General features: G+C 40.3%; 1 protein-coding gene across 6 annotated transcripts in view; it reads left to right on the plus strand.

Moving 5' to 3' along the window:
• ush2a (Usher syndrome 2A (autosomal recessive, mild)) overlaps nucleotides 1-19,976 on the plus strand; it is a 216,232-nt gene extending 196,256 nt beyond the window's left edge. For all 6 annotated transcript variants that reach the window (XM_040011777.1, XM_040011776.1, XM_040011778.1 and 3 more), the window contains 20 exons: nucleotides 5,138-5,219; nucleotides 5,309-5,454; nucleotides 5,772-6,113; nucleotides 6,311-6,672; nucleotides 6,782-7,151; nucleotides 7,309-7,590; nucleotides 7,680-7,849; nucleotides 8,553-8,883; nucleotides 12,375-12,581; nucleotides 12,683-12,775; nucleotides 13,317-13,462; nucleotides 13,677-13,795; nucleotides 13,991-14,089; nucleotides 14,192-14,368; nucleotides 14,842-14,925; nucleotides 15,145-15,286; nucleotides 15,454-15,541; nucleotides 16,344-16,409; nucleotides 17,462-17,662; nucleotides 18,061-19,976. In XM_040011777.1, coding sequence (XP_039867711.1) covers nucleotides 5,138-5,219; nucleotides 5,309-5,454; nucleotides 5,772-6,113; nucleotides 6,311-6,672; nucleotides 6,782-7,151; nucleotides 7,309-7,590; nucleotides 7,680-7,849; nucleotides 8,553-8,883; nucleotides 12,375-12,581; nucleotides 12,683-12,775; nucleotides 13,317-13,462; nucleotides 13,677-13,795; nucleotides 13,991-14,089; nucleotides 14,192-14,368; nucleotides 14,842-14,925; nucleotides 15,145-15,286; nucleotides 15,454-15,541; nucleotides 16,344-16,409; nucleotides 17,462-17,662; nucleotides 18,061-18,150 — 3,597 coding nt within the window. In that variant the 3' untranslated portion in view covers nucleotides 18,151-19,976. The remainder of the gene's footprint in view (nucleotides 1-5,137; nucleotides 5,220-5,308; nucleotides 5,455-5,771; nucleotides 6,114-6,310; nucleotides 6,673-6,781; nucleotides 7,152-7,308; nucleotides 7,591-7,679; nucleotides 7,850-8,552; nucleotides 8,884-12,374; nucleotides 12,582-12,682; nucleotides 12,776-13,316; nucleotides 13,463-13,676; nucleotides 13,796-13,990; nucleotides 14,090-14,191; nucleotides 14,369-14,841; nucleotides 14,926-15,144; nucleotides 15,287-15,453; nucleotides 15,542-16,343; nucleotides 16,410-17,461; nucleotides 17,663-18,060) is intronic.
• Nucleotides 19,977-21,185: the final 1,209 nt, after the last annotated feature.

Consider the following 21,185-nt stretch of genomic DNA (forward strand, 5'->3'; position numbering starts at 1 on the left):
TTTCTACTCGTGTGTTGTTGGGTTTTTTTGCAGCTCCTCCCTCTATCATTCCATACTGCCCATTCCTTCATCACTGCATGTCCATCTGGAGTTTCCCTGCTTCTGTGTAAAATTACAGTTTTTATCTTATGCTCATCCACAATGCTTGCCCCTTCATTCCCTCTTCTTCTAGCTTCCTCAAGTGATTTTTTTTTTCAAGTGAGTTTACGTTCTTACTTCCCTATCTCTTCCTGCTCCGTCGCTCCTACACACACACCCTCTTTCGCTGGGATAATGATAGGTTGGTGTTATTGTGTGTCTGTCTGTGAAGAGGCCACACCACCCAGTGTAGTACTCTCCACTTTGAGTCGGTGTTTAGTACTGCAACCACAATATGATGGTCATCACTTTAAAGGAATGCTGAGAGGGTGCGAATTCATGAGAAAAAGAGAAAAGGTCTTGCTATATTTGTGATTACTGAGTCCATTCAAATCTGGAGCATGTGGGAGTGTGACAAGTAACTGAATATTTGTGTTTGCTTTGGAAGTGGGGACTATTTAGTTTTGAGGAGTCCTTCCTACCTCTCTGATGCTGTCTCACACCATGGGCATATATATATTTGACACTTAGCATAATGTCTATCGATTGGTAGGGAAAAGATGGCGGGGTTGCCAAAAAGCCTGTAGGATTTTTGTGATTCTGGTCAGTCTGCTGTCTCCATCAAGTGGATTTTTAAAACGCTCCCATTCACCTCGCAACAAACAATCATTTCATTACTTTTGATGTCTTTTGTAAAGTTGCGATAAAGAAATATTGTTTCCTGAAACATCCTCCAATTTAATTATTATCATGTTTGCCAACAAGCAACAATCCCCTCATTTAAAATTGTGTGTATAAAATTTTATTTTTTACTTTTTTCCCATTTTTTTTTAACTAGCTTTAGAACATAAAACAAGAGACATTTTTCTATTCCCTTGTTTTATGGAATAAAGCTTAGCTGAAAATATATCATTAACATGCTCTCTTATTTTAATTTCACAAGAAATCTGTGGATTTTTAGCATGCTGACCATTACTCATTATAATTTGTCCACTGGTCTTTGGCTGCATCACACACACAAATATAAACACGCGCACACACAAGAATATATATACACACTAAATATGCTGTTCCCGGGGTCCAGAGATGCCAGAGCCAATCATGAATGTCTGTGTGAAGTGGGCATGCCTGTTCCAGACCCCTGCAGTCCCTCTCTACATCTGTGCTGGCCACAGACATAACACATGCCTAATGGCCACTCCGTGTGTCTGTGTGGTGTGTTTGTGTATGTGTGTGTTTGTGTACGTGTCGCACAAAGGTCTCTATGTGTCAGGGTTTGTCTAACGCACCCTGACTAGCAGGGACACCCATGCAGGGCATTTTGCAAACAGACACAGGGCAATTGTTCCAGCAGCATTGAATTAGGCATGCACGCATAAATATGCACGCACACACACACACACACACACACACACACACACACACACACACACAAACTTGGCTTGAGAGCTTGGCATGGGGGTGCAAGAGATCAGTGTGTGGTGTACTGGCTCACCTCAGAAACCTCTGAAAACAATTACTGCTCTCACAGGGCTGGTCAGGGCACAGCTTGTACTAATAGGCTGGACAATTGAATTGAATTGAATGGAACTGAACTGAATGAGATGAAGTGATTTGAGTTGAATTAAGATCATTTAAGTCAAATCTGATCTTAACATGTTTTATCACATACATGAAAGAAGTAAGACACACAATAAAAAAGCTGAAACAGCGTGGTGCTTTATTATCTCTGCAGGAATTAATATGACTGAGCAGAGAGGCCAGAGAAGGCCTGTAGAGACAAACGTCCTAAAGGCAGACCAGTTGGACCCCATTCATCTGTCACTAGGCATTGTTCTTTGATGTATTTTCTTGGGCGCTCATCTTACGTTTACCTATTCTTTTATCATGCGTGGGTTCGATACAAGGAGTGAAATGGAGTGTTTGTGTATGTGCATGCATGTGTGTAGCCATATGCTAATGCTGGTCTGTCTCTGTCTCTCTGCGGGGCCTAGAACTGTGGCCTTTGTGAGATAATCAGCATAATTCTTTTGACAAATACACATGGTTATTCTTAATTAGTATCACACACTGTCCCCCTGGCTGCGGCATGCCTCTCTACCTGAATATCACGCATGCCCACAGATGTGCAGTCTCACACACACACACATACACACACACGTGCGTGAACAGTTCTCGGGACACATTGGTACATACAAAACAAGATGCTCCACATGTGGCCTTACTTGAGTAAATAAAAACAGATACCAGTACATGTGCACATGGTTTAAGGAACACACATGCAGGCTGGCACTTTAATTTAGGCACTCAGTCCACAGGGCCTCTTCTTTAGCTCACACACACACAGGAGAAGTCAGAAGAAAGATACAGAAGATTGAATAGATTGCTTCTTTGCAGTCAATGTTAAGTTGTTTTGAACCATCTAAGATCCAAGAGCTCTTTAATGTATAAATTAGCAAGACCTCTTCCTTTCTTTTCTCTTCTTTCCTGATCATTGTCTCCATTTCTGTACTTCTGTCTTGTTTACGCTGCCTCCCTGTCTCTCTTTCTTTCTCTTGACCTCCCTTTCCCCCTCTCTGTTCTTTTGCATTTTGTATGATTAATTGGTGACTTTGATCATCTGCACACATATGCACCAGCCCATGCAGAGTGAATTTAGCTTGACAAGAACCTTTTCCTTTCATATCTTAGATTGCAGCTTCCCACGTGGTCCTTGATAGGTTGGCTGTGGGTTTGGGTGGTTTTTGTTGGCAGTTTTACTTCTACAGTATGTAGAAGTACAAGTGTAATACTTCAGTGTTTCACAAAGTGGAATACTTTATATTTTGTAAAGCACTTGATACATGCAGATTACTTACCATTTGGAAGATGGCCCCAACATTGAAATGAGGTTATAAATACCTATTGCTGAATTGGAAGAAGCAGGTTGGGAACTACAGTCCCAGCTGTATGGTTTTCAGTATTTTCATATATGTGCTCCCACTGATTTATCTAGTGGATTAAATTAAATTTACCTGGTAACTTTCAGTTCATGTCATGATTTATTTTGTAGTTTTTCATGTATGCCATTACCTACGCATTGTCAGATACCTTAAAAGTATTTGCTCGGTGTGGCTGTGTTTGTCTTTGTGTGGCTTTGCACGCTGTGTGTGTATGTGAAAGTGCATGTATGAGAGAGGAATAGTTATTGAGGGAGCTGTTAATGTAATGTAATAGTTGTGTGTTTCAGTGCTACACTGTTTGATTACAGCCTGTCTGCGTGCCTGTGTGTGTGAATTTCACAGTGCTTGATTGTTGAGTGTGTGCGTGTGATGTAGCGAGCAGGCCGTTAATGTGGTGTGTTTCAGTGATAAAGTGTTTGAATGTATTGCCATCTAGAGGCATGTAGCAGAGTCTCCACGCTCCTATAAAATCTGCCAGCGCCAGATGCTGCTATTGACAATGTGCATATGTTAACCGCTTTATAGGCCACATGCCTCACATATTTCACTGGCTTTTAAGGTAGAGAGATCTCTCATTCCTGCTCACTTAATCTGTCTCTCCCTTTTGCCACATCTATCTTTTTTTTTTCTCACCCGCTTTAGCTTTCTCCCCTCTTTTTCTACTTCACTCAATCTCTCCATGTCTTACTCTTTCTCTCACCCCCCTTCCTCTGTCTCACCTTCTTTTATTTGCTTCATCAGTTATTAACTTACTCACCTCTTACTTTTTCTCTTTTAACTCTCTGCCCTACATTACTCTACTGACACATACTTTTTTTTTTATTCCACTGTCTTTTTTTCCTTTGTCTCCATTTCTCTCTCCCACCACCCGTTTCTCTTTCTATCTCTTCCCATCCTTTCCCCACCCTTTCTCGCTCTGTCCCTCCCTCCCTCTGTCTACTGAGAAGTGCTGTGATTTGCAGGAGGATTTAGCTTGTGTCTAGGTGTCTAGGGGCTTATTAATCCTATTTTGCTGTGGATGAAAAATATGTTGGCTTCCAGACATGAAAACAGTGAATACATGCATTCTGGTTCATCCTTGGTGCCAAGCTACGGTGATTTGTCTGGGTTTTCATTTGACTCAGTTTGAATCTGAGTCTTTTTGATCCCTTTGACGCTGCATTGAAGTGGGTTACCAGTTAATCTCTTTACATATGCTCGGTTATGTGAAAGCATACAGTCCTGAACAGACAATTTTAACTGCAGACTCAACTCTTGAAAGAAGTGTAATCTCCTGTGTTGTATATCCACACAAATATGTTCACACACACACTGAAAAACATCACTCTCATACCTGCTTCAAAGCGCACAGTCATAAACAAACACAAAATCAAATAGGCAATGCTACATCCTGGAGCCTGGTGCTCCCAGACTACCATGTCATCGCACGCTAGGGCCTTTTGAAACAACAGTGTGTCTCTTATCAATTAGTAAATGGTGTTCCCTCTGTATCACACACACGCATACACACTGCCCCTGTGTCTGCCAGGGTGTTGGGCTAGGTCCCACTGCCTAAAGCTACTGGCAGACATCCTGTGCCTGTGTCTGTTTGTGTATGTGATATGAAAGGGTGCATGTGTGACATAAACACACAATCTGGAAGCTTTGAATTCACCCATAAGGGACAGCTGTCTGCCTGCCAGTCTCTCTCTCTCTCTCAGTCTCTGCCACTTTTCTGGTGTCTGCTTACCACTGCAGAGGATGTATGTTGAAATGTTGATATGGCAAATCCCAAGTTATGTCATCTTAGCTTGCCATTGTTTCAATGCTCCTTTTCATTCCATGTTTTAATGAGTAATGCTCTGGTTTTTATTCATACAGGATTTGTTTGTGTAACTAATTTTGTCTCTCCCGTCTCTTGCTTTGGCTCTCTACCCACTTTCATGTTAGCCTTTATGTATCTGCCATTTTGTTCCTTCTTAACGCCTGACCAATTATTCTGTTGTCTTCACCCAACCATGTCTTGACCCCACTATTCTTCTTCCCTGTTATCTCTTTCTCCAACCTTTTCTCTCATGATGTTACCTTTTTATCTCCTATCTTTTTATATCACACACTGCTCTTTTTGTCTCTCTCAGGATTCACAGCTAGAGGCAATAGTCTATGGTCTTGAACCATACAGTCAGTACAGTCTACGAATAGAAGCTTTGAATCGGGCAGGTAGGTTGAATTTGTTGAGAAACTAATTTAAAAGATGATTTAGACCAGCTACTGAACACCCCCAATGAATCTGTCCTGTAACTTTTCAGGCAGCGTGTCCAGTCCGTGGGTGGACATTAGGACCCTGGAGGCTTCTCCAGCCGGCGTGCCTAACTTCACAGTGGAGCAGAGAGAGCAGGGCAGGGCGTTACTGCTCAGCTGGGATCCACCACAGTCTCCAAATGGAGTCATCACGGTACATCGATACACATAAGAAAATCACTGAGCATATACCAAATAGTGCGGTCCACCTAAGATAAGATGCAATAGTAACAAGGTAGTTACGGCAATATAGCATACATAGACCCACATGTGAAAGTCCACAAGACCCCCAGAAACATGAAGCACAATATCTCAGTGTAGTTTATATGTGCACAACTTCACATATTTTTTTGGTGTATGCTACATGTGCAACCTGCAACTAAAGTCAGTGCTGTTCGCATGTCCTACTTAAACCCATATGTTTCATATTTGTCTTTAAATTTCTCTTCTTTCTCTTGTCTCCTTTTGCAGATGTATAACTTGTACAGTGAGGGGAACCTAGAGTTCAGTGGTTTGTCACGTAGTTTCCTTTTTCGGCGTTTGGAGCCATGGACCGTTTATACGCTGACTCTTGAAGCTTGTACCTCAGCAGGCTGCACACGCACCCCTCCTCAGCGCATTGCCACAGCAGCAGCACCACCTGCTTCCCAGTCTCCCCCTAGGCCTCTCTTTGTTGGCTCAGACCAGGTGTCACTTACCTGGGGCCCTCCTTCTCAACCCAACGGGCCAATTAAAGAATATTTCTTACTTGGGAGGCGTTTGGAAGAAGAAGGCAGTGGGAGAAGTAAAGAAGAGGATATTGAAAGGGGGAAAGTAGGTGAAACTCTTAAAATGTCTAAATTTAGAGTCAATCTGACCAGTTGTAGGAGGGCTTGGTAGAATATACTAGAGGTCCCAGTTTATAAAATATTGTTTTATGTCCTGTTTTTTTTATTGATATATATATTTAAAAAATATCACAGTTTACGAGGTTAACAATTAAAATTGCATTAATATTGTGCTACCAACAGATCCTCTTCAGAGAAGCATCCCCACGACAGGCTGAAACCTACTCCTATACAGTATATGGTTTGCGTCCATGGACACAGTATGAGTTCAGTGTCTGTACTTATAACCCAGCTGGGCACACTTGCAGCCCTTGGGTAACAGTAATGACCAGACAAGCCCCCCCTCGTGGCTTAGCACCCCCAACAGTGAGTCATCTCCAGGGCCGGCCCAGCGAGGTAGTGGTGTCCTGGACTCCTCCTTTGGAGCCTAATGGAGTACTTCAGTCTTACAGGATTAAGAGAAACAACGTCAGTTTCTCTTTCAGTTTTGACCCCACTGTTCTCAGCTACACAGATGAAGACCTCCTGCCTTTTTCAGCATACAGGTATTGCTTTTTTTGTTTGTGTTTTGTAGCCATACTATTTTGTAGTTTCTGGTTAACAACTTTATAAATGTGAAGACCAAACTTCATTTTATTTTGCTTTTGTCCACAGCTACTCAGTCATAGCCTGCACGTCTGAGGGATGTATCACCAGTCCTCATACAAACATCACAACTCTAGAGGCTCCTCCTGCCATAGTGGAAGCTCCCAGAGTGGGCAAAATCACATTCAATAGTATGCATGTTTCCTGGAGTAAACCACTGACACAGAATGGAGAGGTGACTCAATATGTGCTGAAACTTAACAACGAACAGGTTTATCGTGGAAGAGACCTAAATACAGTGTTATCAGGCCTGCAGCCACATACATCATATACACTGGTTCTGTTGGCTTGTACTAGTGGTGGATGTACTGCCAGTCTCACAATGTCCACTTCAACAGAGGAAGCTCCTCCCACTGGCCTGTCTGCCCCGACACTTAAGGTTGTGTGTTTATCTTTGACTTGTATTTAAAACCTTTATTGCCAGCGTTTATTTTCTGCTAGCGTTGGTTATTTTCTATTTTATAAATTGAATTATTTACCAAATATTAAACACAACTGGGGAATCTGCTTGATGTGCTTTTATGTTTCATTTGAAGGTTACTGGCCCAGAGTCAGTGGAGATTAGCTGGAGACCACCAGAGCACCCTAATGGCATCATCACAGGGTACGAACTCCGCCGAGATGGAGAAGTTATCTATGTTGGCACGGAGATGCATTACCACGACTTCATACTTTTGCCAAGCGTGGAATACAATTATGTTGTCAGGGCCAACAACAGCAGAGGCGCTGTGAGCAGCACAGTAGCCACTGCAAAGACGCATCCATCAGCTCCGTCTGGTGTGGGTCTCCCAACATTAACACCTGTAGGACCAAACCAGGCAAGTCGTCGTTTATTTAGTCATTGTGAGTGAAGCTGAATCAAGATCTTGTTAAAGAAAGTTTTTTATGCTGTTCTTTATCTTACTAGGTGAGAGTAGAGTGGCAACCTCCAGCCCGTCCTAATGGAGACCTAGTGAGTTACACTGTTTATCAAAGAGATCCAGTCCAGCTCAGCATCATCAGCAGTGATTTCACTCCACAAGATAGTGCCTTCTCAGAAAGACACACTATTCTTCATGGGCTGGCTCCTTACCACAGGTCAGTCAGTCTCCACGACTCTCCAACCTTTAGGCAGTAAAACACATTTATTTATTATTATAACTGTGTGTTTTTAGATAAAGTTTGACAGGTAGCTATATATGCTCAGTGTAACTTTTGCTGGTGTTATAGTTCTTTGTTCCCCAAACTGGTTGCAGAAATGTTTTGCAACTCAGTTTGACATTTCAATGGACAATGCTAACAGTAAAACTTCAAAAATTTCCAAAACTGAGGGAATCATGTACAAGCGATTAGTCGCTACAAGGAACAGTTTCACTTGGTTTTACTTTAAAAAAAATAATAATAATTTAAAATTCTAAGAATCTATTATATTTATTTAAGTCTCTATATTATTATTTACGTTCACATGGACAATTAAGCGTACAAACCACAAAACAAAAAACGTTACGGTGTAATGTGAAATGGACAGAATCAGTGATGGTGGCTTTTCAAAGCAGGAAATCAAAAAAAAAAGAAAAGAAAGAAAGTCAACTTTTAACATTTTGACAACAGTGTGGACCTACCATTGTACTATGTATTTCTGATTAAGGGTGCATCTGCAGTTGGCTGGCTATTTCTGTGTACAAATAATGTGTGTGAACCCACAGGACTCAAAACATGTGAGCTCATCAGCCTTTTCTATATGACGTCTCCATGTTAATGTTCTGTTCGTCCTCTGTTTCTGTTTTCTATTTGTGGGCAGGTATGAGGTGAGGGTGGAAGCTTGCACAGAACTAGGTTGTTCCTCCAGTGACTGGTCATCTATACTCACGCTGGAGGCTCCCCCTACTGGACAGACAGCACCACTGTTAGACCTCCAACCTGACAAAGATACCAAACTACAGACCAGCTTTCAACTCACCTGGCCCCCTCCAGCTCAGCCAAATGGTAGAATCCTGTATTATGAGGTGCACCGCAGACTGGATAGCCCCACGGCCACCCACAACAGTGATGCAGCAACAGCTGTTTACAGGAATTCCTCTACTACGTGGAAAGATAATGGACTCCACCCATACACTGTATACCAGTACCAGGTATATTATTTGTTTTGGGTAGAAAAGAAGGTTTGAAAGTGTTGACAGTAGACATTAGTAGCCACTAGAATCACAAACATAAAGTATCTTTTAACATTTTCAAATGATTTTTTTTAAATATAGAGGTTGAAGGCTTGATTCTGCAGAGCATGAGTGCCCTGCTTTTTGTCTTCTGCACAAGTCAGATCACACACACGAACACATAAAGCAAAAAGACCACTCTCATGCATCAACTGGTATGACATCCATATACTCGAACAATCGCAGACACACAAACACACGAGTAATCAGACAGGTGTTAAATGGAGTGGTCCATATTCATGCTGTTGTGCTCGTGCATTGGTACACTAATTGACAGGTTAGCCCTATGGAAGCAACAATAACATTAGCATTCCTGCCTGTCAGACATATGAGCTGAGGCCAGAGAACCGGTGTAATTGATTGAGTTTGCCTGATTGTAGCACCGTCTTTATTTACGAGGGTCCTAATTTATGACATGAGGAGGGAGGGAAGGAGGAGCTTTGGGAGATGACGAGCGGGCAACAGAGCCATTAATCACTGGGCCCTCTGAGCACCCCACTTCCTGATTACCAGCCAGCCAATCGAATTAACTGTTAGCCTCCTTGGTAACAGAGCTTGTACTGGAAAGACCTTTTAATGGTGACCGCTACACGTCCCCTGAGGATTTTCCTCTGGGGAATTGGGATCCATGAACAATGCGGTGTTGAGTATTGGTGAAGTCATGTGTTTTTTGTTTGGGGTTTTTTCTGTCCACATAAACATAAGTGAGTGTCTCAGAGTGCATAGAAACTGTAAACATTTATAGATATTTCATCTCACCATGCGTTTCTCTGTTTTTCTAAGCACTAAGTGATGTTTTCTTAGTCAGTGTATTGATCTGTCTTTCTGTACACACTGTACCACTTACCTGCTTGGTTGTTTTACTCTCTGTCTGCCCGACTTTATTTAGCTGTTATGTTGTGTCTGTTACCGGGACCTCATCCTTTCTCTCTCTGTGTTTCAGGCGTACACAAGGACAAGTCAGTTCAGTTTAGCACACCACAGCACAGAGAGAGAAATCATATTAGGCTAATTACACTGGGTCATAAGCTTCTATTGACAGCTTTATGCTTGGTTTTAATTACTGCCCGCTTTCACACAACTTAGCCCCTTCACCTCAACTAGATGCACCCGCCAAGTAGTACCGTCAGCCTATCAGAGCACAAAGTTTGATTCCGCAGTCCAGCCTTCCAATAAAAAGGCTGGAATACTATCTGGAAGTTTCCTGAAGTCGTTTGTTGCCATGGTGGCTCATTTGCTGCCACGGAAACTAACAGGGTATATTTTTATTTTTTGTCTAATAAACCAAATCATGGCCCAATGGACGAGGGGAGGACAAGAGAGGAGAGGAAGCAGTAAAAAGTCTGTAGATGATATAGGGACAAGGAGATTAGTTCTGTCTTTTAGCAGTGGATCAAGTGCAAGGTGATCTGGGCTGACTTTAGCTGTGAACTTTTTCCTCCATTCTGTCTATGTGGCACAAACTTTTTAATCAAACCACAAAAACCATGCATCTCATTGAAGCGTACACTGTGTTGCTACCAGGGTAGGGAAAAGATGGTTGTTGCTGGGTAGAAGTATTTTATTGCTGCAGTTCATAATTTCTTATGGCAGCAGTAGCAAATTTGATTTATACCATCTCAAGCAACAAGTCATGTGACAGTTCCTGCGCAGGATCTAAAAATGCTGCTAAGAAAATCAATTTAGCTGATGCTATTGCTCTTTTTTCAGCCTGTTTAAGTGTGCTTTCTTTGTTCCAAATCCAAATTTTTATAACAGTAAGAGTAAATGTGACTGGCCACAGGTAACACCGTTGCAGGAGAACATGCAATCAAGGCCATAATTAATGTACAGTAGAGAACTAATTACTTCTCAGTTCCCCTCTGTACGCTACTAAAATTTTACAACAGCACATACATTTGTTCATTTACAGTAATAATACTTAGGAACCATTCATATTTACATATATAGATACATACATATATGCTTTAGGATTTGTATATGCAACATTTATCCAATTAAAGTTTCTTTATCTTTCAGTTCTCCAGCAGTTTCTCTTTTTTCATCAGTATCAAAGGATTTGTAACACATAAACACATAAAGTATCAGTATGATGTCAATAACCTGAATAAACATGATCTACTAGTGTGTTTCTATCTTTTTAAAAGATATTTGGACTTTCATTGCATTTTTCTACATATTTAGTGTATTGTTTTCAAATTCGGAGAACATATATCTAAATATGTTTTTGAAAATGAAGTTTACATATGGGTGCATTTTCTAATGAGTTTGTTGAATCAGAAATATAACCACTGAGCTACACCTTTTGTGTCACTTATAATAACCATGTTTTATCTAAAAACATGCAGTTTAATTGCAAGAGGAGAGCAGCTGCCAGTCTGAAAACACTATCAGTAAAGTGTTAATTTCACATGAAAAGTTTTGATATTCTTGAGAAATCTGTTAGCAGAGCAGGTGATGAAAGCCCAGAAGTTTGCTCTAACATATATTGTGTGTCGTGGGAAATAACTACAATCTAAACATAATCTTATCTGTAGAACTAAACTTATCTGTATCTATATACAAAAGAACACCAAGTTTAAATTTCTCCTGATTCCTCTGTTTGCTACCCTGCATCTTGCCCACCTTTCATCCTATCTTCCTTCCCCCCCGATCCCCAGTCGCTCCATCCTCCATTCTTCCTTCCTCTCTCCATCTTGGTCCATCTGTGCTGTCACTTAGATCAATCAGTCTGATTGATCACGGCCTAATTGACTATTATTGAGGTTAATTCAACTCGTAACACCCCTGCATGCACATGCATGCACGCAGAAGTCTTGCAATCATACCCACAAACAAAAAACCCACACGCACAGACACACACTTTCAACACTAAAGCTCAGACCCATCCATCTGCCTTCTGCACTACTTCTGACAGGCTACAGATGACTTACACATGCAAATCTCCACCCTGCCTGACCCTGTGCTGTGTACACCTTCTAATTATACCCAAAACAACCACACAAATAAGATTACTCTATGGTGTGTGTGTGTGTGTGTGTGTGTGTGCGTGTGTGTGTGTGTGTGTGTGACTCCTTGATGAAGGTGAAAAGTAATTGTCATGCAGATATGTTAGTGGTGAGTTGCATGGTGAAAAGGTTTTGCTCTGACTGCTGATGGTAGTTTTGATGGATGGTCCAGTGAATTGATGTATAACTTTCTGTTGGTCTGGCGAATACTGGGTAATTAAGAAAAGCCGTCTTCATCATGAAGAGTTCATAAAATGCATCTGAAATCCTAATGTTTGGGGTAAATAGTCTGTATCACATGTTCTCATTTGCTTTTATACATCAGTTATTGACTTGTGCTTGCATAATGTGCAAACTGAAAAGTTACCACATAACTGATAAATGTGCGGTCTTATCTGACAGGTGTGGGCAGTTAATTCAGCTGGTCATTCAGCCAGTCCATGGGTGAGTGGAAGAACAGGGCCTGCCCCACCTCAGGGTGTAGGACCCCCTATTTTTCTGCACGTTTCAGCAACGTCAGCTGTAGTGGACATCCATGCTCCTGCCCAACCCAATGGGATTATTAGTCTTTACAGAGTGTTCTCACTGGACCACAACAACCACACTCTGGTAAAGAGTCTTCTACTATATTCAGTAATACACTTAATAATAACTTGTCCTTGTTATGTTAACTTAAACACATTTTACCCCTCTCTGTCCTTTCCCTGTAGCTCTCAGAGGGTACATCGCATCCGCAGACACTCCACGATTTACGTCCCTATACCCAGTACTGGGTAGGAGTGGAGGCCTGTACTTGCTATCAGGTAATAATACTAAATGTAGGTTAGGCATTATACTCAGGGTCTATACAACTATACTCGGTCATTAAAGTTGAATACTATCTGGTAATATGTGGTATCTTTGTTGATAGTCTGTGCAGAGTTTGGATGTTCTCTCTCGGTCTGTGTGGGTTATCTTCAGGTCCTTCAGCTTCAGCTGCAGACCAAAGACATGCTTGGGGTTTGGTTAATAAGGGATTCTAAATTGGGTGTAGGCTTGAGTGTTTGTCTGTCTCATTGTGTTAGCCCTGCAACAGATTGGCGACCTGTCCAGGGTGTACCCTGCCTCTTGCCCTGTGACAGCTGGGATAGGTACAAGTCCCTGTTGCCAATCTGATTTAGATAACTGGAAGAAAATGGATGGGAAAATATTTATGATTACCTCACCTATTGGTCAAATTTCAAATGCAGATTCAAATACTTAAATCTCTTTTGCTGATTGCAAGTCATTCCCGAGTATTGTAGTTGCAAGTGAGGCCATATTTTTTAACACTTTTAAAATCTCTTCTTTGTGAACCATCATCAGTGCTGTAGCCGTGGTCCGCTGAGTGAGCTCCACACTCTTGCTGCTGCCCCAGCCCACCAGCCTCCTCCTCGCCTTGTCACCGTGACCTCCCGCTCTGTTCAGATGGAATGGGATGAGCCTTTGTCGCCCAATGGACTCATCGAAAGGTAAGAGAAAATCTTGAATTACATTTTGTTCTTGAAAAGTGGCGTGAGGCAACTGAAGTTGTGATGTAGCACTATATAAATAAAAATTAACCAAATGGATTTGACTTAAATAAACCTGTACTTCCTTATTTATTTGAAAAGTGCACATACAAACTAAAAGAAAGAAACCCTATCATCTTGCTTTCACTTACACTCCTTTACCCTTTGTACCCAGCTGTGAGCTTCACCTCAGATCGCCTTGCCCTCAGCCCTCCCAGCCTATACCCCTACCTTGTATTGAAGGACCAACAGAAATCAGTTTTTTTGGTAAAAAGCGGAGCTACAATGTTACAGGTGAATATAAAGAAATATCATGCACCAGTGCCACTGAAAAGTAACACATACAGTAAGAAAGAATCGTAAAATCAATGTTAGGTGATTTAAAATAATAGTTTTTATTCTGTAAGTCTTGATTATGCTGGGATAACTGTTTTGAAACGTTTTTCTGCTTTATGAGTTTTCTGTGACAAACACAATTAAACTGCGCAGGTCTCGAGCCGTACTCCACATATGAGCTCAGAGCTGCCTGCTTTAATAACATGGGCAGCACTGCCTCCAACTGGACTACTGTCCACACTCTCAGTGAAGGTAACACATTTATTACTGCCTCAGCAGTCAGTAATATCTAGTTTTAAGAATGATAAAAAACACATTCAGATTTTCTCTTACCATCATTCTTTCTCCCTTCAGCCCCCCAGTATGTATCCCCCTTCTCAGTAGACAGTAACCTGACTGTTATTTGGCTGGACTGGACTGGGTCTTTCTCCCTGAACGGATACCTGAGGGAGTACAGTGTGACTGAGAGCCAGCTGAGGATCTATACTGGCTTCTACAGCTATCTCCATGTTCCACGCATCTCACAGAAAAGTAAGAGCAACATACAGCATACATAACACAACATGTGCACTTAGAGAAAAAAGAACTAAAGCAAGCAGTAAACTATAAATCTTGTAAAAAAAAAAATTGAATACAGAATAAACAGTTTTAAAAAAAAACTTACTAATGCATTTTGGTTGAAACTAAAAAGCTCTCATGTTTTCTCGTCCAATTAATTTAAATATTTTTAAGCTCACTTACAAATTTTAGTTGCCGGGCCTTTGATTAGAGTAGGTATGCTGAAAAAGCTTTGAGAACTGAATAAGCTTCAATTTTAAATCTCTTTCTGTTTCAGTTTGGTCCTTTGTATGAATGTTTCTCACCCACTCTGATTTTATTTGAGTTGCATATTGTAATTAGCCCTGCAGGGGACAGAGAGCCTGGTTACCATCATCTATACATGCTTATTTTATTGTAACCCAGAGTTGTTTTCTTTTCTGTCTTTCCCTCTCTGTTCCTCTAAGCTCTGTCATTTCAGGTGACTTGTACCACAAACAGTGGCAGCGCCAGCACTCCCACCATCAGATATAGCCCAGCCACAGGCCTTGGTAACACACACACACACACACACACACACACACACACACACACACACACACACACACACACACACACACACACACACACACACACACATTCTTCAATGATTCAGAATCTTGTTGTCTCTCAGATTCTGATGTTGTGAAGAAAATATATATATTAAAAATACAGATAAATCTAGAAAGCTAATTTATTAATAACTTATTCATGTTGTTTTCTTTGTGCAGCTCCTCTTGACCCTGTAGACAGTGGTAAACAGGGTGTGAGCATGTCAGCCACGCCAGTCTACTCTGAACTGTGGTTCATCCTGCTGTTAGCCCTACTGGGTCTATTTTTGCTAGCCATACTGCTGGGCTTAGTGCTACAAAGGTAAATGTGATTCTTGTAAAAGGTTTAGGGCAGCCATAGCACAGAATTTATTATTCTCTCTTGTGAAATTCAAAGTGCACTAAAATGTACAAGTTAGCATAACTTGTGCAAATAAAACACAGCACGCTTCCTGCAAACAGAATGTATTTTCTGAAACTTGCTTACAGAGCCTTGAGGAAGAATCCATCAGCCAGAGAGCGCCCTCCGCTGGTTATGCTTCAGAAGACAAGAAAAGCTGGGGGAGAGACTTACATGGTGAGAAAAGGACAGGAGATGCAGCACAAAAACATAAAACGCAATTGAGAAAGAAAAAATGACCTAAAGTTTGGAATACGTAAGAGGAAAAAGCAAAGAAGTAAATGAAAGATTTAAAAAAAAAAAAAGAGGTTAAAAGGGTTAAAAACCCAGGAACTATAAATTCAATTTCTTAACAGGTTATCCAACTTATGGTTATCTGGGTCTGGAGTGTATCCCAGTTGTCATAGGGCAAGAGGCGGGGTCCTCACCTGAACAGGTCACCAGTGCACCACAGGGCCAGCAGAGAAATAGAACCACAGACTCTCACAGCTAATTTTGAATGACTAACAAACATGCCTGTAGACCAGTAAATTTGGTCCACAGTGGGTGATTCATCCATCAACATGCACATTTTGTAAAGAAATACAGACAACAAAGAACAGATAAGCACAATACCGTATAAATGCACTTTTAAAAGTAAAAGTGCTGACCACTCTGAAATGGTTTTGGGTTTCTTTTTTTACATACATGCAACTCACGTTTCATTGGTTGTGACTTTAGATCCAAACAACATCTGTTTCATAAAGACGACTAACCATTTTTATCCACTGCTCTGTTATTTTGGTTATTCGTTGTAATTATTTTTTACACCTTAATGTTTTCCATCATAATACTTTAATTTCTTTCTCCATTCTCTGTCAACCTTTCTTCCTTAAATTTTTGATATTTATCTTCTCTGCTTCCACTTCTTTCTGCACTTCTCTGCGTATACGCTCTGTTTCCCTGCCTCCCTCTGTCTCTCTATGTATCTCCCTCTCAGAGACCCTGTCCTGAGCTGTGCTCGAAGCATCACTCCGGCTCTGTGCTCCTCCCTGATCTTCCCACAGTAAGATTATTTTCTGTTCTTGCTCTCAAAGCCTTAAATGTTTATCTTACTGTCCCCCTGCAGTTTGACACTGTAGCAGACTGTGTTGAGATCAGCAGCGTTATACTTAAAAGCTACACTGTGTACACTGAGGTATGGGATGCTTGATTTAAAAGGGATGCCTGTTTGCGTATGTCCGCCTTGCTTGTGTAAGCATGCTTTGTGTGTGTGTGTGTGTGTGTGCGTGTGTGTGTGCGTGCATGTTACACACTGTCATATGACAGTGGTTGGCTTGTTGTGATGTGTGAAGGTCTCTTCGTCTGTCCTCAGTACGATGTTGACTTTCTTACATGTAATGAATACAATGATCATTGAAAAAAGAATTTCAGCAAAGAAGGTAAATCAGCAACTGAATATTGTGTCATAGTGTCTCTTAAGGGTTTTATGGCTCCAGCAAAATTACACCTACGGCAACTATTCAGCCATGGAAACCCACCCATGCCATGAAGCTTATGCCAATTCTTTCTGCTGATGTTAATGCCAGAGGAGGTGGGGAACTTTGCGTACTCTATCACTGAGTTGCTTCAGTTCTTTAACACTTCCACTGCAATAATACCACTGACAGCTTCTAATGTCTAAGAGGGAAGAAATTTCACAAACTGACTTGTTGCAATGGTGGCATCCTGTTACAGTAAGATGCTGAAATTGAGAAAACTCTTAGAATAACAAATTATCTCAAAAATCTTTATAAAGGCAAATTGCAAGGTTAGGTGCCTGATTTTATACACTTCTGAAAATGGGACTGAAAGCAACCTAATTCAAAAATTAAGAGGTCTGGCACAATATTTTTGGCTATATGGTGTAATACCAACAAACTCCCATGTGTTTATTCCTCCCACAATAAACATATTCAGCTGACTTAATTTCACTCCTTGTTTTTGCTGCTGTGGCTCCTAATCAAAAAGAAATCCATACCATTGAATATTAGATCTAGAAGTGTTCTCTAAGTATGTGATTTGTATAAAAGGCTTTAAACCCCCAAATCAGCCTCTGAATAAAACTCTACTCCTCAGGGTCTGACAGACACAAAGATAGTGAGCAGCAACTCACAGTTCAGCCCCATCTCTGTCCTGCGGGTTCCCAGCCAAGCAGACCTCAGCCAGGCCTACTCCCAGCATTCCTTGCACCGCAGTGTAAGTCAGCTAATTGACAGGAAGTCAATGATGATGGAGGAAGGAAGCTGGGACAACCCACTGGCACACGATTCTGGACTGGTGAGTATGGAGTTATGTTTATTATGAATTTCATTTGTTAACTACAAGTACAGAAGAGAGTAGTGATGACAATACAAACATTTTATGCTAATTATTCACCAGCCTCCTCCTCTTTTACTATAAAGTCATAAGAATTTACAATATTATGTGTTTAAAGTTTTCATTAGTATCATTGCCTAGAAAATATATGATAAGACTTTAATAAAGTTGCTTTGGGATTGTGGGTTTGACTTGCTCAATTCCTAGATGAATGCAGAATCAGTGAAATTGTACCAGAAAACAGAAATATGGACAGCTGAAAATTGCTGTTTTCATGCTTACTTTATTGTTTCTCTGATTGTTTTCCCCTCTTCTTTGATTCAGACCTAAATTTTGCGATCTTGTGTGGTTTTTTTCAGTATGTGGAGGAAGATGAGCTTGTGGATGCCATCAAGGCCTTAAGTTCTGTGAAAAAGGAGCACACCATGTTCACTGACACTCATCTTTAAGACCTGTCAGGTTTCACAGTTGCCATTCAGACCTAGTTGTAAAACAAACTAGTAAAACACTGTTACATGCTATTTGCACAGGCGGTGCTAAATACGATCTACTCAATTTAAGCTATAAGTTAAACAACACGTGTTATGAGGTATTAATTAAAGCATCATCATAAACTTTCTGTCACTTCATTAGGTATACCTTTTCAACTTCTCATTAACTCACTAAATATTTAATCAGGCAATCATATGGCAACAGTCAATGCATTTAGACACGCAGACACAGACAAGATGAGCTGCTGAAGTTCAAACTAGCATCAGAATGTGGAAGAAAGGGGATTTAGGTGAGAATGAATGTGGCATGGTTGTTAGTGGCAGACCAGCTGGTCTGAGTGTTGCAAAAACTGCTGATTTACTTGGATTTTTTTACACAAAATCATCTTTAGGGTTTCCAGAGAATGGTCTAAAAAAAAAAAAAAAAGAGTGAAAAACTGTGAAAAATTTATATTTTCTGTTTTTCAGACCAGTGTCAGTTGTCTGGGCAAAAATCCCTTGTTGATCGTAGAGATCAGAGGAGAATGGCCAGGCTGTTTTGAGCTGATAGGAAGACGAGAGATACTCAAATAACTTCTCATTACAGTCAGTGTATGTAGAAGAACATGTCTGATCATCTCTGAACATCTCTGGTGCCTCTCCTGTCAGCTAAGAATAGGAAACTGAGGCTACTCATCACAGTTGGTTAATTGAAGATTGGCAAGTGTTGCCTGATCTGATGAGTCTGGATTCCTGTTGCAATGGTAGGGTGAGAATTAAGTGTAAATAACATTAAAGTATAGATCCATCCTGCATTGTAACAGTGGTTCAGACTGCAGGTGGTGCTGGTGTAATAATGTGGGGGGAATTTTCTTGACACATATTTTCTTGGGATATTTTCTGGGCCCGTTTACCAATTTAGCATAATGTAAATGACAGCCTACCTGAGTATTGTTGCTGACTCAGCAAGTCACAAAGCTCAAATCATTTCAAACTGTTTTCTTGAACATCAGAGGGAGTTCACTGTACCCAAATGGCCTCCACAGTCACTGATCTCAGTCCAGTAGATCATCTTTGGGATGTGGTAAAAAATAAGAGTCACATCATGGCTGTGCAGCAGACAAATCTGCAACAACATTGTGTTTTTCTATCATGTAAATATGGACCAAAATCTCTTAGGAATGATTCCAGCACCTTGTTGAATCTATGCCACGAAGAGTTAATGTAGTTCTAAAAGCAAAAGAGGGTTCCACTCATTACTCGTAAGGTGTACCTAATGAAGCAGCCAGTGAGTGGATATAAGTAATATATATTAATATTTTGACAAATTTCAGGTTCAGAGTTGTAAACAGATAATCAAACATAATGTGGGAAAGAGAATATAATAGAAGTATAATACAAGTATAATAAGTATAATTTTAGCCCACTTTGTGTATGATTTGAATACAGTTCACATGTGGACACAGTCAGCAGTGACATAAAATCAATCGGTCATTATTCCGAGTCTGTTCGTGATTGTTATCCAGTATGTAGTATCAGACCGTGCTTATATTACGGTCCAGAAGAGCCCTTAAAGGACTGTTCTGATTGTATTATGATACACTGTTTGCCAACTGTTAGAAGTTTAGTCGTTTTTGAAAAGTGCAGATTTACTTTAGCAGGTTTACCACCTGAGACCACCATAGAAATGAATGTTAATTAATCTGAGTCTATTCTTCGTCAACCAGTAATTATGCCTAGTAAGCTTTCCCAGTATAGGAGCTGTAGTTGTAATGAGAAACATGGGCTTGATGTAGTTTTATTATAAAAAAAAAATGCCAACTGTTTTTTTTTTAATGTGTTGAATGTGGCTGGGAATCACAGATGTGCCGTCTGATTGTTGCGGTTATGTGAACTTGAAACCTCAGTCTGAAATTCGGTCAGTTGTGTGTGTGCCGTTCAGTGCAATTTCAGTTTTGAGGAAGTGGCAGTAATGTAGTCAAGTCTTTCTTAGCTGTAAGTCAAGATACACTTTTGGGTTTCAAAGTGCATTCGTCTGGATTCTGTGTTATTTGTGGCTTTTGGTAATTTTCATCCTGCTATTAAGAAGATCAAAGTAAAAGTGGCAATTTAATTGTTTAGTTGGGGTTTTTTTTAATGCAGAAATGAAACATCGCTTATATTAGATTGAACATAGAGACAGTATTTATTAATAAGAGGTGTTGGCTTTCTGTGTAATATTGATGAGTTTGATGTTTTGTGTACAATATTGAAGCCTATTGTATTATTACAAAATTATTTTTCTTCTTTTTTTACATGATGACAGTATTATTTATGATTGCTGTATTTACAAAAGTCTTATTTATAGATGATTCATTTGTCTGTGGTTGTGTTTTTATCTGGAAAATGATAAATTTGACTATCTAAACAATATTCTTCTAGTGTTCTTGCCTCTCATTTTCTTTAAGGTTTGTTTTTTTTTTTTTTACCATAAATAAATGCAGTATTCTTGTGTCAAGCAAATTATGAACCAAATTTTTAAAGAATCAGACCTCTTGTAGCATTTAAAAGATCCACAAATGTACCAGATTAATCTTCAAGCTAATGAGGTTTAAATATTAATAAAATAATGTAGAAATACATACAAGTTCCAAAAAGCAAAATAGCTTGCTTATAAATAATCCTTAAAATGTATGTAGCACTTTAAATGTGCCTCAGTTGCTGTTTACACACAGTATTAACGATGGTTAAATACTACTGGATGTTACATAATGAATGAAGTCACTCTATTAAAAGGGGCTCCATGGTGATCTAGCTGAAATGTAGATTTAGGAATCCTCTTTTCTGCTGAGTTAGTATAACACAGAATTGTGCCACCAGCTGCACAGGGACTCAGTTACCACACACACAGAGTCAAAAACACAAGCACAAATACACACAGGGCCGGTGTCTCCATCAAAACTATGCAGCAGTAATTTAGTTTTGCTCCTGCGTCCCTTGAGGGGACATCAAGGCAAGTTTGAAATTAACAAAGT

This window comes from Simochromis diagramma, unplaced genomic scaffold, assembly GCF_900408965.1.
Source record: "Simochromis diagramma unplaced genomic scaffold, fSimDia1.1 OVJJ01000603.1, whole genome shotgun sequence".
NCBI lineage: Eukaryota > Metazoa > Chordata > Actinopteri > Cichliformes > Cichlidae > Simochromis > Simochromis diagramma.